The sequence below is a fragment of the Hyaena hyaena genome, unplaced genomic scaffold, assembly GCF_003009895.1.
Source record: "Hyaena hyaena isolate Hyena2069 unplaced genomic scaffold, ASM300989v1 scaffold_43, whole genome shotgun sequence".
NCBI classification, from domain to species: Eukaryota; Metazoa; Chordata; class Mammalia; order Carnivora; family Hyaenidae; genus Hyaena; species Hyaena hyaena.
The window spans coordinates 824,269-840,725 of NW_024080675.1; the positions used below are offsets into that span (position 1 = coordinate 824,269).

Sequence of the window (16,457 nt, forward strand, 5' to 3'; positions counted from 1 at the left end):
CTGAGGAGGCAGTTGTCTCTGCCGTAGAAGGTAGTGTCTCCTTCAGGGCAGCGGGGCCGGCTCTGGGCTTTGGAAGTGGGGGAGCGAACTGGGAGGCGTGAGCTCCGTGGGCACCTGCTGTGCCCACAGGATGCCGGCGTCACCCTCCGGATGGCCTGCTCACAGGGCACAGCCAGAGTCTCCGGCGCCTTCCACCTGGGCTTCTTGAAAGCCTGCTGCTCGCAGCTTTCCCCCCCATCTTTGCCTGTCTTGTGTTTGTCCCTCTTTCGGTGTCTGTTTTGGTCCCTTTCTCTGTGGGCACTCCTTTCTATTGCTGATCTCTGGTCTCTCTGAGCTCTGCCTGCATCTGGTGCCACACCCTGCTCTCATGTTTTTCCTCTGTCAGGGGAGCCTCCGGTGAGGTTCTGTGGTTGGGGTGGGGGAGGGACCTTTGGGGTATGACTTGCACCCCTGGTTAGAGCAGGTGAGAGCCATGGTGACACGGGGAGACTCCCACAGCTGAGGGCTCTAGTGGATCTGCCCGTGGGTGGTGGCGCTGCCAGGCCCAGTCACGGAGGCCCCTGCGGGGTGTGCTGAGCAGGGCTGGGAAGTGGGTGGGTTTTGGTGCAGGCGCCAGGGAGGCTGCGCCCCGGGCCAGGAGAGGCGCTCTCCGAGGGCAGCAGCCGTGGCTCCCCACCCTCCCTAACCCTCTTCTTTTCCCTCCTCTGCCATCACCCAGGGAGTCTTCAACTTGGGTGGTTGGTGGGTGTGAAAAACTGTGTGACGTGACTGTAGGGATATGATGGGGGACCGTGACTTCTGACACTCCCGTTTTCCTGCTTGGCCCCCCCCCCCAGGTATTGCTCTGTACCCTGGACAGGCCCAGTTGCTCAGCTGTATGCACCACTACGAGGTCATCCCACCCCTGAGGAGCCCTGGCCAGCCCGGGGACGTGAACTGCACCACCCAGAGGATCAACTACACGGACCCTTTCTCCAGCCAGACCCTGGTAACTCCCGCCTCCCCGCGCCAGGCAGCGCACGCCGTCAGCCCCGCACCCCGCAGCCCCCGGTCTTCTTTCTGCCACGAGGCCGCTCACACTGCCTCCATGCAGGCCCTTGCCCCCAGCGACCATGAGGCTGTCCTACACAGGGTTCCGGCCATCAGGACACGGGTGGCCGGCTGCATCAGGAGGGGCCACGAGGGCGTCAGCATTCTCTGAGCCTCAGGGATTCCTGACAGTGCCATCAGAGCCTCTCCTCGCTGGAAGGATGCGGCACAAGGCCGGTGGGACGTAGTCACATGGCTGACTGCCCAACACAGCTGCCAGGAAATAGATTCCCAGGTTCCATATGGGGCCAGCCATTCCCGGGCACAGGGCCTGGGAGTCCATATTTTGAAATAAATATGTAAAGAAGCTGGTCTGGGAACAAGGACCCCAGCACTGGCGTCAGTCACAGCTCAGCCCAGCGGGGGTGGGGGGTGGGGAGGTGAGTGGTGGTGGGGCCGGGGCAGCGGTGCCTGCACAGGCTGGGAAGGCAGGGAGGGAATTTTGTGTTTATTTACATCTTTTTTGTGTCCCGTATCCTTGCTTCAGAAAGGATTGGATGGGACTGAGTAAAAGCTTTATAGATCAAAGAGAGGAAGGCAGGGTTTTCAAGGTAGAGGAGCCAGCATGTTGCATTTGTGTCTGCACCGTTACAGCAGTCGCGGGTGTGTGGGTCAGGTGCCCCCCCGCGAGCAGCGGAAGGCGACGCTGAGGACAGAAGGAATGGCCACGAGAGAAGAAAACGCGTGGCCTGCTGTGCAGCCAGACATGCGGCTCTGGGAGGGTCTGAGGGGGGACAGTTGCACCGAGGTGGTTCCGGTAACCTTCGTTCCAGGCCTCCTCCTAAGATCCTGCTGAACTGATTCCCTCTCCTGTGAAAACCAGAACAAGATCACGTATCCATGATAGCCTCACAAAGCCAGCAGGGCTGTCACCGTGGACGAGGCATTTTGAACTGGTGTGAAGCAGGAGTTGGGTCAGGTGGATGGAGCAGACACGCCGGAGAAAGGCCGCTCCGAGGGCAGGCGCGGGAGAGGCTTCAGTAGAGGTGGAAGCCTGCCTTCCGGCTCCTGGCTCCGAATCAGCACGCTCGAAGGGCAGGGCCACGGTCGAGCCAGTTGTCACGGTATAGTCACCCTGGTACCGGGCCACCGCTCTCCTGCCCTCCCAGCGTGCGGAGCTGCTGGGGACGGTGTTTGCTTCCAGGTACGAGGCCCAGGGGCCCTTCGTACGTTCGTCAGCGCTGGGGAGGTTCCCTGCTTGGGCACTGGGGCAGCAGAGTAGAAACGGAGCAGAACTGCAGACCGGGCCTCCACGGGGGAGGGGACAGGGCTGGAAAGGAGTCTCTCCACGCGCGAGAACTGTGCTGAGTACGCGGCCTGCTGGCGTTGTCTGCCCGCAGCCACCAAGCGTCGGCCCCGGGCAAGGGCACGCCTGTGGGAGAACCTGCTCAGGGGGACACCCACACCCCAGCCCCCTGCTAGTCACCCTGCTCCTTCTCGGGAGGGGGAATGGACAACGAAGGCTAGCTCGGCATTTACAGCACACTGACAGCTAAGAGAGGACCAAGAGGAATAAAATAGAATGGACTCCAGAATAGGGAAATGGATGCTAATTTAAAGGAAAGGGAGAATAATTTGTAAACATTTTAAGGAAGAGCTTGATGTGCCATAGAAACGCTGTGTGATTCCCAGCTCTTCTTGCCGCTCTGGGAGACATACCAGCCGGACACCCGGCACTGCACATGCGGGTCTGTGGGTGGCCTTCCTGTCACCTCTCAGCCCCCTGAGCAGCACGCTTCCCAGGAGCCCGTTGCCTTCATTCCCAGCCCTGTTCGCGCTGGTTGTACTTAAGTGCAGTAATTATGTAATTTAACTAAATACTATAAACATCCATGAAATAAGGGCACAAAAGGAGAGTTGTTTTTTAACATAAATAATTTTTCAAAGTTTATTTATTTTGAGAGAGAGCGCAAGTAGGCTAGGGGCAGGCAGAGGAGAGAGAATCCCAAGCAGGCTCCACACTGTCACTGCAGAGCCCAATGCAGGGCTTGAACTCAGGAACTGTGAGATCATGACCTGAGCTGAAACCAGGTGCTGTAAGGAGAGTTGTTTCTGTGGCAACTACGGTGAAGGCAGTTAGCTGCGTCCAACTCTGGTGATGTCAGGCTTCTCCAGCCTTTCTAGATGTGGCTCCTGGGAGAGGAGTTCGGCCGTGCAGCCCCACAGTGGTGGTAGAGGAGGGGCGGGGGAGCACAGGAGAGCCCACTTTCCCCCCTCCCCGACCCAGGACATGGGGGCGTGGCAAGTGGCCTTGAGGAAGCTGACAAGGGGGGTGTGTGGCTCATCCCATCTTGGCACCCAGGGAGCAGGTTGGTTGGAGACGTCTGAGTCCTCGATAGCCCCTGGCCTTGGCCACTGGGAGACTGTCTCGATGGAGGTGCAGGTCGTCCGCGGTCATGCCTGGAGTGGATGGCAGAAAATAGGCCCTCCGGCGCCCAGCTTTGCATACCCGCTCCCTGCTGTGTAGGCTGACACCTTGTAGACGTGGTGCTAGGCTTGAGGGCTTGTCCTTTACTCTGCTCTGGGAACCAGGTAGGCTGCTGGCTCTCTGCCTCCTGGTTTGTCTGCATGAAAGCGACACAGCAGGGGCTTCATCTGACCTGCTTTGTCAGACTTCAGGTTCTCATGGTTTTTTAGTGTCTCTTGTGCCTGTAGCTTAGGTAACTTTTATCATGGGCTTTGCTCTGCCAGAATTAGGGCCACCGTCCCCAGCCTGTAGGACCTCCTGCCATATTCCCAGTGTCCAGATGTTAAGCCCTTGGCTCTTGTAGGTTGTTCCCACGGCACGCCAGTTCCAGAAAATAACTGCGTGTTGGGCAGAGAGTACACTAAGCTGCTGTGCAAAAGCAAACACCCCCCCGCAGACCCAGTGGCTGAGACCAGAGAGAAGTCTATTTCTGTGGAGCGGGTCGGGCGTGCAGGCGGTGGGCATAGGCCGTGCCACCTCACAGGGTGGGCAGTGACGGCTTGTGTCTGTCACTCTGCCATCCCCCCCGGCACGGTCTTGGGCCTCGTGGTCAGCGCTGGCTCGCCGGCACGTGTGTACGTTTCTCGCTCTGGGAGGGTTAGGTGTGGGGACAAGCGGTGCCCTGTTTCAGGACACAGTGTGGAGTCGCATGAGTCACTTTGGTGCCCATTCCAGGAACTTCATCACATGGCCGCGGCCATGAGGCTCCAGCAGGGCGACTGTGCTGCTAAAATGTGGGATTGGGGAAGCGGTTGGAGTTCTCCAGGAGGAGGCGGGTAGTGGGGACAGTGAGCTGAGCGTTCCCTGCTGCCACTCCGTGTGTCCTGGAAAGGTGGAAAATAAAGACATGGACAGAGGTCTCTTGGGAAAATGCAGCAAAAGGCGCAACAAGTGAGTGGGCGCATTAACGTCAGTCACACTGGTGAACCAGGTGCAGAGTGTTACGAGAGAGATGTTGAACTCGGATTAAAAAAATATACGATTCTCCACTAAGATTTAACCGTTAGAAATCTTTGTGTGCAAAACAGCATTCCATCTGCATGTTTTAGGCAAAGCCTGTTAGAAACAAAAAAAACCATCGCCTTAAAGTGTGACTAAATGCACACTTTGCTCTTTCCCATTCACAGAGTGAACAGACACAAAGTAGTCAGGACGAGGACTGAGCAGCACAATCCGCAAATGTGGAGAGTGTGTGCGTGTAGCACCTCGTGCCTGACGGTGCTCGCTCTTCAAACACTGGTGGAGCGTTTGTGGCGGTTACTGCTGTACAGATGTTTATCTGTAATTCATTAATCTGTAGGTCAGTTGCAGTAACTTAACTCATCTGTAAATCCAGCGTCCTCACAGTTAAAAGTCCCAGTTGATTTTTTTCATGGGATTTAAGGGTTTGGTGTTAAAGTGCACGGAGAAGAGCACGTGTACCCGCTGGGGACGGCGGTGAGGAGGCACGCCGCGGAGGGGACCTGCCCTCTCAGGTGGCAGCACAGTGTAGACCTGTAGGTTTCAAACCCACATCTGTCCTCTGTCTGGGGAGTGGGATGCAAAACTGAAGGCCAGGCACATATGTCTGAGTCTAAAAAAGTTTAAAAAGTGCTATAAAGAAAAGGAGAACATCAGTGTGATTTTGGTTGCCCTTAGCAAGACCTGGAAGCCATAAAGAAAAAGATTCACAGATATCACTGCATCAGATTAAAAGCTTCATCTAACAAGTGATATTAGAAACAGAGTGAATGGCAGAGCGGCAGACTGGAAGAAGACGACATTCCTCCGTGTACTGGACGCATGTTCGCGTCCCTCCTGAGGGCCCCCGTGGCACCGGCAGCCAGTGAGGGAGGCGGACGGAGGACGGCTGCCCCAGCTCTGGGCCGGGCGCCACCCGGAGGGCCGTCCCGTGGGGCTGAGCCGGAGCCGGCAGTGGACGGCAGGAAGGGGGTGGCCCGTGGTCGCCTGGGGACCTCAGGGGCTCGCCCAGGGCTGATTGTGGCCCTTGTCTCTCTGCAGAAGTCCGCCCTGATCGTGCAGGGGCCCCGGGAGGTGAAGAAGCGGGAGCTGGTCTTCCTCCAGTTCCGCCTGAATGAGAGCAGCGAGGACTTCAGCGCCATCGATTACCTCCTCTTCTCCTCCTTCCAGGAGTTCCTGCAAAGGTGGCGTTTCCAGTCGGCGGCGGGCCAGCGGTGCACGGTCCCCTGGCAGCTTGTTCATCGGGGGCCGGGCCTGGCAAGCGGGGCAGCGATGGGGGGCCCACCTGCCCGGGGCCTGGCCTGGAGCCCGGTTGCTCCGGGAAACCTGTCTTCACTAAGTGAAGCGGGTCTGGCGTGGCGAGTATTGGCCCTGCCCGTTTTGGGGTGGGGGGTGGGGACGGGGTAAGGCGAGAGGAGCTGCCTTGGACCATGTGAGCCCCCGGAGGGCAGTCCCTGCCTCGGCCTGCTCTCCCCTGTGGTGTCCTGGGCAGCGTGTCTAGCGCGCAGTGTGTGTTTGCCACACGTTTTTAATATGGGGATGAAGCTTCCTGTCTGCGTGGGGGACACATGGGCCCAGGGTGCTCGTTGGGGGCAGCAGCCACCCAGGAGGAGAGGTGGCCCCCCCGGCTGATGAGGCCATGGGCCACCCCCCCACCCCCCCACACCATTGCTCTGTCCTTCCTGTTCTGGAGCTGGAAGCCTCGGCTGCTGTCCTCCACTCTGTCTGCCCCCCCAGCCTCCCTCTGCCCTCCGCGTGGAGCCGAGGAGCCGTCCTCCCCACATTGGGCCTCGCAGAGGGAGGCTGGCAGGCCAGCGAGGCCTCCTCAGGGCCAGCACGGGTCAGAGTTGTCATGCCTGAGGTGCCCCTGCCCACTAGGGGCCAGTGCCCTGGGAGCTGGGGTTGGGGGGAGCCGCCTCAGGGCAGGTGACAACTCTCCCTCCGTACGGAAGCCTAGAAGCAGAGCTTGGAGAGGAAGCGGGAAATGGGCCGCGTCCGGGTGGTGGCAGCCAAGAAGTAGGGGCTGGTGTTTGAGTCCAGCCGAGTTTAATCCTGCTCTCGGGCCTGACTCGGCCCTTTCTTCTCTGTCCTCCCAGCCCGGACAGGGCGGCATTCATGCAGGCCTGCGAGAGCGCCTATTCCAGCTGGAAGTTCTCTGGCGGCTTCCGCACCTGGGTCAAGATGTCCCTGGTGAAGACCAAGGAGGAGGACGGCCGGGAAGCTGTGGAGTTCCGGCAGGAGGTAGGTGGCGCCAGGTTTGCTTTGTCCACCCTGGAGTCGGGGCTGGATGGAAGCTTCGTAGTGGGTGGGGGGATGACCTTGGGGAAGTGGTGAGGTGAGAAGGGATCCCGTGCCAGGGAGTGCATGTGTCCCCCAGGCTGGGCTCGCTCTAGGCCTTTCCCTGGGCATGCGGGCCAAGCAGGGACGCCTGCATTTCACAGAGCAGGAGATGCGCCCAAGCACAGCCCGTGTTCTTGGCCCCCAGAGGCAGCTGGTCGCATGGAACCCGGAGGATTTGCAGGGAAGGGAGACGAGCTACAGTGGCCTCCAAAGTGTGGTGCTTGTGAGGACCCGTTGGGATGCATGAGGAAAATACTAGCTTTCTTTTTATACTAGGATTTCTTGATCTTACCCTTTTTTAATTTTTAAATATCATGAACGGCACGTAACATTGGAATAATAGTAATGTTTAAGTCACTTGTAAGGAAGTCATGTATGTTGGGTATGTGCTCAAAATGTGTTACTAATGGGAAGTGGGATTGATGCTTTCTGCCCACTGGCCTGGAACAGACGGGCCTGAGGTTTCTAGCCACGGTCTCGGCAGTGGATGGCGAGGGCCTCGGGAAAGGGCCTGGCATTGGTGGTGGAGGGAGAGGATGTTTTGGTTGCCATGGCCAGGCTGTTGGCCAAACTCACCGAAAGCGAGGCCACACCCCTGCCTTTGGGACTTCCACCTCGGCAGCGGCCACCCCCTCCTCACATCCACACCCTGAGGCGGCCATCCGTGTATCAGTGGCTGAGTGCCTGCGGCGGCCGCGAGGGGACGAGTCTGTTCTTGAAAACTCGGCTCCTCCTTGGGAGTGTTTCAGCCGGCTGGACCCTGGTGCGGGGGCAGCATTGGGAAAGGCCTGGGTTCAAGTAGAAGGACCCTCTCCGAGCGATGACAGGGCTGTCACGGGGCAGAAGCCATGCACTCGTCCAGGCCTGCCCCTTCTCTGAGGCCTGGCTCCTGAGACTGGAGAGGAGGAGAGCTTCCAATTTTCCTCAAGAGGACAGGCTTTGTTCCTGCCTTAGGAGGTGGACGCCCTCCCCGCAAGCAGTGCATTCCTAGTGTGTAGGGTAACGGTCATGTCCTGGACTTGAGAGCGCCCAGGCTCTTCCTCCTCTGGCTGCACAGCAGCTGAGGAAAGGGGCCTCGATATGTTCACCCTGCAGTTAGGAGCATCCTGTCTGCCCGACTCGCCCCACTGTTCGGCACCCAAAGGGACCCAGATCCCGGCGAACAGCTACATTTTATGATGTTTGTGCCGTCTGTGATTGTCTAAATTGGAAGTCTTCCGGCGGGTGACATGAACTCTTTTGAACAAAGCTGAAAAATGTTTTTTATGTAGTGTTTTAAAGTTTAAAATACTTGCCTATGTCTTGTCTCATTTGATCCTGACCACTCCTCGGTGACGCAGGCATTTTGTTTCTTTGCGGAAGACTTGCAGAGTTGAAAGACTTAGCTTCTAAGATCAAGTATTTTGAAATTTGAGATTTTTAGGACTTCTAATTTGTCCTCACATGATACTTTGCATATGATTTAATCATGGGTCCAGATATCTAAGGACGGATTTTGGTGACAATCCAGAACGCCTGTTGTACATCCCAGATGCTATTTGTTTCCCCAGAGAGCTGGAAACCAGAGTAAAGTCTCGGCCCTGGTTCCAGTTTCAGGATTTGTTTATGAGATTTTTCGGCTTTCTCCCTCCAGAAGATGATGTGAAGAGAACCAAGGACCAAGATCCCCTAACTTCCTTCTCCTTTCCTGCTACCCAGGCGAGGGAGGGGCGCAGAGGTTGTAACGCTGTCTCTTCTCTCTGCCTAGACGAGTGTGGTCAACTACATTGACCAGAGGCCAGCCGCTGAAAAAAGCGCTCAGTTGTTTTTTGTGGTCTTCGAATGGAAAGATCCTTTCATCCAGAAAGTCCAAGATGTGAGTATTACTTAAGGTTCCCGTGGCAAACCCCCTGTGCTGAGGTATTCTGGCTCATTCTTGCAGGCCGTCCTCTTCTCTTCTGACACAGATCACTTTGTCATTTATGACACTCATGTTCCGTTATTTGTGTTTAATCAATCTTATCATCACTACACAGTTGTATCTATGAAGGTGGGAACTTCCTCTTTTGTCTGCCATTAGTTATGCACTGCCTGGCAGAGTGCTTAGTACAGAGTACTTGCTTAGTAGTAGTAGTGTGTGTGTGGAGTGAGTAGAAAGCCTGGACTGCATTAAGCTAATGTCTAGATTACTGCTGTTGGAAGCCATTCTTTTTTAATGCATCTCTGTTGGATAATAGCCATTATTTGTCAGAGCAGAAAGGTAGAAATAAAAATCAACAGTGCATCGGTTAGTGCTAGATTCCTAGACTCAGTCTCAGAAAGGGAGGAACGATAGGACAGCTTTGCTAGAGGAACATTCGGGGGAGACACCATCCACCAGAGCTGGTCTCACATCTGATACTGATTGGCGTTTAGGTAATCCCAGAATGTGCTGATGTGGTCGGAGCTTAGGGGAAGCACCTTGTGTGGCTGAGGTCCAATGTCAGTGCTCTGTAATCACCCACCGCCACTGTGACCCGTGGACAGGCAGGGCCACATACACAGTGGCGTGTGCAGCTCGTGGAGTTGGGAGTCTGGATGGAAGAATGAACGCCTTCGGCTCTACAGCCGAGATGTGTGGGCTCACATTTTTCACTTACGCTATTCAGTAGGAAGTGCCCATGGAGCCAAGGAAAGCCCACGCCTGAGGCCTGCTTTTCTCGTGTCATCACCCAGCTTCATCACGGTCCGGGACAGTGGTGCCTGGGCGCCCGTTCTGTATCTGAACCCTGAGGCGCAGATTATTCAAGGTCACCCTGCTAGACAGACTTGAAAGGGCTGTGGGTCCCATGCTGGGGGCTCAGAAAGAAATCCAAGATGTGACCTTGGCCTAGAAGCATTTAACATTTAATGAGAATGTGGTTGATAGCTGTGAAGTGACTCATTCTAGACAGCAGGTAGCTGCCAGAGGACTTTGTGGGATAAATGTCTCTGCCAAAGTCAAGAGGTTTTTTTTTTTTATTTTGGAGAGTTTTTTTTCATAGTTTATTGTCAAGTTAGTTTTCTTATAACACCCCATGCTCATCCCAACAAGTGCCCTGTTCCATGCCCATCACCCCTTTTCCCCTCTCCCCCACCCCCACCATTCCTCAGTTTGTTCTCAGTTTTAGAAGAGAGTCTCACGGTTTGCCTCCCTCCCTCCAACTATTTTTCCCCTTCCCCTCCCCCATGGTCCTCCATTAAGCTTCTCCTGTTCCACATATGAGTGAAAACATATGGGATCTATCCTCCTCTGCCTGACTTATTTCACTTAGCATAACACCAAGGGGAGTTTTTGGCTTGATGGTCAGAGAGTGCTCCAAGGAGCCGTGAAGGATCAGTAACCTTGAGTAGGAGCAAAGCGGCGCAGGCTGGGGGGATCAGGGCGTGGCTTAAAGGCAGGAGTCCGGATGGTGAGACTGTCCCTGGGCCGGGTGGAGGGCAAGTGTGAGAAACGATGAGATGGGAAGCAAACAAGAGGAACTGACCTTACGGAGTGGGCAGTTCTGGGGAAGTTTGTCTCAAACTATCCCAGTAAGTGTGGATAGGCCAGAAACTTAAGCCTCAGTACTGAATAGCTAATTTGTGCAGAGCTTTTTTGAGAAAGTTTATTTTTTTCAGGATCACTTTATGGTAGGAAGGAATTCATATTTTTCTTCTCAGACTTGAGCTGTGCACATTAAAGGTCTAGTCAGAATGAAGTACAGGGTCATGGCCGTTTTAGAGCCAGGTGTTTTTCTTGTTGCTCCAATAATCTGGGGCAAGAGGATCTTGACATAACCCTAGTGTGACCTAGGAATCCAAGCTGAAGCAAACTGAGAACACGTGTGTTCGTTTGTTTTCCAGATAATCACCGCCAATCCTTGGAACACAATTGCCCTGCTCTGTGGGGCCTTCTTGGCGTTATTTAAAGCAGCAGAGTTTGCCAAACTGAGTGTGAAATGGATGATCAAAATTAGGAAGAGATACCTCAAAAAAAGAGGCCAGGCAGCAAACCACATAAGCTGAAGTGGCCTTGTGTTCGCAGAACTGCTCACAGCGATGGACGTTCTGGTCACTTCTGCGCGGAGAAACGAGCCGCTGGCAATCCTGTGCTCACTTGAAACGGGCCTTGCTACGAGAACAGCCTGCCGGCCTGCAGCTTCTAACCTGGCCCTAAGAGAGGATGTTTAAAGCATAATGGAACAGATCCAATGGATAACCTAAAACTTATTTAAGTATTTAAATTATTAACGAACATTTTTGGATATATGATGAGGGATTGTGGAAAATGGAATCAGATCTGTATCAAAGTTTTCTGAAGGTTTGTGGAAGTTGCCTTTCTTATTACTTGGTTTGGTGCATAGTTAGGCTCTCATGGGATAAATAAGATTCTTTTTCCTTAGCTTCTCCCCCGCTCCAGCCCCCACCCCAAGTTTCTAAAGTGGACAAAGAGAGTGTGGTTTTCTTTTTCCTCCAAATCCTGCTTCTGTAGGTGTGCAGGTTATGCTTTGAAACCTCTGCCCACCATACCCAAAAGCAAGAATCCTGAGGTCTTGGGTGTCAATTGCCAGTTACATCATCTGGCCTCTTGACTTGCTTTTTCCTTTGTTAAATATGAAATGGGGCTTTTTTTTTTTAAAGCTACTAGAAACCAGTAATACAATTTCTTGTAGGTCGACTAGCTACCACCCTGTGTGGCTAGAATATGTGTTGATGCAGATGTAAGACCGCAGAGCCATTAACATTGCAGAAGCACTGGGACATATGTACATAGGAGGTGCCTACTCAGTGTATTTTGATGATTTTGTTAACAGGTAAATAAAAGTTAGGTTAATGCAAAAAGAGTCAGTGTGCCAGTATGAATACCTGCTGAATCAGCAGGCGCCGGTACACTTTCATTCTGTGACCTCCAAGTGAGTGGCAGCATGAGCTCGGACTCCCAAGATGGAGAGATCTGGCCTCCCGAGGTAGGTCATGAATGCGTCCAAGGAAAGGTCAGGCGCACGTGGCAGTGGGTGGCAGCCAGTCAGGAGGAGTGACAGAGCTAGCCGTGTGGATAAGTGGGGTGCTCTTCCTGTCCTACGAAAGCAGCCGTCTGAGAACGGGGCACTCTGTGTGACCCCCAAAGCCTTCAGCTTAGCTTTTGACAAGAGGCGAGGACTGAAATGTTTTTCACCTGGTAGCTGTTGGCTGATTTAAGGTTCCGAGAATGGTCTCCAGAATTTCACATTATTTACATGCTGGATTTCATAGCCTGGCTTTAGGTAGTTTAAAGAGGAAAAACTCAAATGTATACGAGTGGGGCATTCTTACCGCATGTCTAACTTAGCAAGAGTCTTTTGGTCGAATTACTAAAGGTAAACTTGTGCAAAGACGTACTCCCTGGTACTTTGCGATGCCAGAGAAGCACGCACACTCATGCCAGCCTAGGTCTTGTTTCTGTAAAGTGTTTCTGTAAGGCAAACGCGAAGCCAGGCATAGAAGTTTACGTTAACAGTATTGGAAAACCGGTGTGTTTTGTATCTCTAAAGAGGACACCACTTGAAAATTCAATATCTAATAAAATTTGCTCAGATAAACACACCAAAACTGCATTTCCTGTATTGTGCAAAGTTGAGAGGCCTCTTAAATGTGCTTTAGGATACATAGATAAGAAGCATTTTTAGCTTGCCGGACTGCACCGTGGCTGCTCTTCAGTGAAAGTAAGATGTAAGTCTTCCACTGAACAGACATTGAGATGTAGCCTTCACTTTCTGGAAAGGCAGGGCCCTGCCGTCGATCCTGTGTCCTGTAGTAGGATCACCCTGGTCCTCCAGGGCTGCCCCCAGATGTCAGTGACACTGGCTAGCCTGGGGTTAGTGTGGACGGTTGTTGGACCAGAGCACCTGGATGGCTGCGATAAGGCGGCTACTTGAGACCATAGAACAGGAGTCATGTAGGAAGAGTTTCTCCTGGGGCTGCAGTGAGGGAAAAGCGTTGCTTGTACAGTGACCTGTAGGAATAGCAGGCAAAACGCTCGACTTCTTCATGAATGCAAGAGAGCGGAATGTTTGTAATGTCTGTTTTCTGACTCTGCCACAACTTCCTGAACCACTTCTCACCCAGAGAAGTGCTGTTGTTATAAATTTGGAGATTTATTCTTGTGGGTCTATTTTAATTAAAACTGACATTTAAGGTAATGTGAGCCTGTTCCCTAAACATAGAGGACTTGAAGATGAAAGGATAGCCTAGAACTCAGAATTTTAGGCAGACATTCTATAAAGAGGCAGCAGACTACTTCTGGAAGTCTTAGAGCTGGAAAAAGCAAAGACAACATCGGCAAAATATAAACATAGACTTTATTAAATGCTGCTCAATCCCCCAATGAAGATCTTTCATTACAAAACAGTTTTCCACACAACTGCAAGAGATTGGAATGGTACTCAGAACAAAAGAGGCGAGAAATACTTAAAACATATAAGACCTCTCTATAGTCCGCTTTCTCAGAACTCTACTGGGGCAGCCTACTGTATTTCCTTTAAATAAAGCCAGGCAGTGGCAGTGAGTGCTTTGTGTCACCACACTGTGGGACTCAAAGCCTCCTTCCCTGGGTCAGGAGGGACTAGAAAAAGGGCAGGTTCTGAGGACTGGAAAGGCCCTGCCTTCAGCCTTTGGGAGGAAGAGGAGGAATGAACGGAGAGGCAGGCTCGGTGTTTACCTGCGCTGCCTCCACAAATCTGGGCTCGTTACCTGGGGAGTTGCTGATGAAGAGGGATATTCATGAGGAACAATCTGAAGAATTTGGTTTACTTTCCCAGCTTTTATTTCTATTTTGTGCTTTAAACCTGGAGATTTAAGTTTCTGCTCAAATTCCAGAGTGCAGTAGTATCTCTAATGAAGGAAGGCTTAGGGCAGGTAACTCCCCCCATCATGTTTCTTTTTCCTGGGATGTAACTAAGGTCTGCAGCAATGTGAAAAGCACATTATAAAAGGGAAAAGTATACAGAGCAGACTATTTTATCTATGTGCAACACAATCAAAAAAAGAATTCAAGTCATAATTCTTACCACTCCCATAATTAGCTCACTCATATAGATGATAAAGTTCATTTCTGTGAAACTGTAGAAGTGACACAAATTCATGATTAGACAAAGGTTACAATATACGGTGGCCATGATATAGCACAGGGCTATGTTTAGTCCATATTTTTCATTTACAGTTGCCAGAAAAAAAGTTGGCCTTTTAATTATACTGAGAGGTTTGTCTCATAATTTTTACATATTTCAAAAAAGTGTACAAAACTGCCTATCCAACAGAGGTGGTGGCTTTTTTTATTCATCACTTGTATTGCTGAGAATACTGTGCATGTTGTAAGCACTGTTCTGCTTTTCCAAAGCTTTCTTTAGCTTTAGCTCCTCTAATTTTTTCCATAACTCTTCACGTTCCAATTCCTTCTTTTTCTCTCTGTAGAGAAACCAAAATTTTTGTAGTCAGAAGCCTTTATTCAGAGCCTGAAGAAAGTTGCTGTTTGGCAGTTTGCTGGAGAACACACTGTTCATCCCCATTTCACTTAAAGCCCTCTACTAAAGCATTTGAGGCCAGTTACCTGGAGCACCTAATTACTCTGTCATGCTCCTGAGTGTAATTACTGTGTCTGTCTCCAGTACCAACTCAGAGTGACTCCTTGCTTTCTCTCCGCTACAGGTTCTCACTTCCATGACCACTTTGTCCTTCATGCTTTATTACATTCCCGTTCTCACCTAAACTCTCATCACCAGAGTTGACACAGTCACCCTTTTACGGAGACAGAGAGCTGGCCCTGAGGTCAGGCTGGAGCCGCTAACAGGCAGAATTGCCTCTCAGGCCACTGGTTTAACCAGTCTGTTCACCTCTTACATCAAATGAAAACTTTGAAGTTTGAACAATCTCTGAAAAAACAAAACTTTTTTATGTTTCAACTATTTGACTTCAGTTCTGAGGGAAACACTTCTGAATAACTTAGATCAAACTATTCTGATAGACTATAGGAACGTGGCAAACCATGGGCTGGAGCGCCTGGCTGGCTCAGTCGGTTGAGTGTCTGACTCTTGATATCAGCTGAAACCATGACTTACAGTTCCATGCCATTTAAGGGGACAAAGGTGCTAATTTTTGTAGATAATGATTATTTGTCATGTGAAATATACAAGTTATCTTATTAGATAATCTTTTTCTTCCCATTGCTTCCCAATTTAATTTCTGCCTGAAAGGCATGTTTCTGTTGTTTTTTTTTAAAGTTACTGATGGACTAGGATGCCCCTAAAGAGGAGCTATTCTTGTTCTACTTGCCACAGTTAAAACCCCGATTAGGAACTCTAGTCAAAAGAGATCAGGTATACTGCCCACCTAATGTCTGAAATAAATGAAAAGTGATTTTTAAAAGATTATTTTATATATAAAGTTCTTGAAAAGAGGTTATCTCCAAGGCAGCTTTGTAAATGCTGATATATGCTATCATCTCTATATATTGTGGCACGGAACAAAATATTAATAGTACTAAGCCAGAAGCATGTCATTATGTGAGCTTCCTGTGACCAAAGGAAAAAAAAAAAACCCCACCAACTTTAAGATACTATTTTGTTAGAATGTGCAGCTTAAAACTACCGAACTGTTGTGCAAAGAGCAGCTGCAGAGTAAAGCTCACTATGGAAGCCCACATGGACAAAAACGATTTTCATAGATAACAATAAGAAATCAAATTGTATGAAGTATATTTCACAATGCAGATGCTACCAGACTGATGAAGTCTAAGCCTCAGAATAAGATATAAACAGAGAATTTATGATCCGCATTAAAATTATAATCTAACCAGTCGGGGAAGTTCTTTATCTGGAGATGACTTAAGAGTTTAAGCATATAATTTGAAAGTCTCTAATGTAACGGACTTAAATACTAATTTTAACTTAGGCAACATACCTTATTGAACTGAATCACAACCAACCAACCTAAAGAGTATAAATAACTTGGTAATTAAAAATACCAAATACCTTTGTCTTTCAGCTTTGTAGGAGCTAGTAAGGTCATCAAAAAGCTTGCCATTCATTTCCATTAGGGTTTTCAGCACATTGTATACCAGTGCTACAATGGTCCTAAAATGAAAATAAGCATGTTGGGTTATAGGAAATGTAACACTGTCATCTCTAAATAGTGGCTGATTCACTTAATCCATTTTAGAGATGATAAAGGTGCAAGAGGTTTAGTAATTTGCTCAAGGTCACACAGCCAGTGGTGACAGATATAGTCTGATTCCAACATTCATGTCATATCATGCTTAAACTCTTAAAAAGGTTATCTTCATGGCTGCTCTACAGTCTCAAGCTAACAGTATTAAAAGATGAAAAAGATCTACCTACCATAACTTGTAACAAAAAAGAGGATTAGGGGGTTACAGAGGTTAGAATATATGCAGTCTGTTAAACATCACTGATGTGACCTTAAGCACTTCAGCTCTCCTTGGGATGCGCTAACCTGTAGAGGTTTGTGCAACGTTTGACCACATACTGGTGCAGAGTCACACCAGACTGTCCTGCCTTCAGGGGGATTTATAATTTTAAACTGAAATTAAGACCATACATGTATTTACAGCTTTGTGAAACTGTATGTA

The 16,457-nt window shown here is 50.6% G+C and overlaps 2 protein-coding genes across 5 annotated transcripts in view; one reads left to right on the forward strand and one right to left on the reverse strand.

Moving 5' to 3' along the window:
* The window catches only part of PACC1 (proton activated chloride channel 1), a 32,503-nt gene extending 20,826 nt beyond the window's left edge, over positions 1 to 11,677 (forward strand). The window contains exons 4-8 of one of the 3 annotated variants that reach the window (XM_039230111.1): positions 837 to 988; positions 5,558 to 5,700; positions 6,613 to 6,757; positions 8,604 to 8,711; positions 10,700 to 11,677. In XM_039230111.1, the coding sequence (XP_039086042.1) occupies positions 837 to 988; positions 5,558 to 5,700; positions 6,613 to 6,757; positions 8,604 to 8,711; positions 10,700 to 10,861 (710 nt within the window). In that variant the 3' untranslated portion in view covers positions 10,862 to 11,677. Of the gene's footprint in view, positions 1 to 836; positions 989 to 5,557; positions 5,701 to 6,612; positions 6,758 to 8,603; positions 8,716 to 10,699 lie in introns of those variants that run through there. The other 2 variants (XM_039230112.1, XM_039230113.1) reach the window with 2 other exon arrangements.
* A 1,476-nt stretch (positions 11,678 to 13,153) lies between these two features.
* The window catches only part of PPP2R5A (protein phosphatase 2 regulatory subunit B'alpha), a 62,412-nt gene continuing 59,108 nt past the window's right edge, over positions 13,154 to 16,457 (reverse strand). For both annotated transcript variants that reach the window (XM_039230095.1, XM_039230096.1), the window contains exons 12-13: positions 15,841 to 15,942; positions 13,154 to 14,278 (exon numbers count right to left, since the gene is read on the reverse strand). In XM_039230095.1, coding sequence (XP_039086026.1) covers positions 14,146 to 14,278; positions 15,841 to 15,942 — 235 coding nt within the window. In that variant the 3' untranslated portion in view covers positions 13,154 to 14,145. The remainder of the gene's footprint in view (positions 14,279 to 15,840; positions 15,943 to 16,457) is intronic.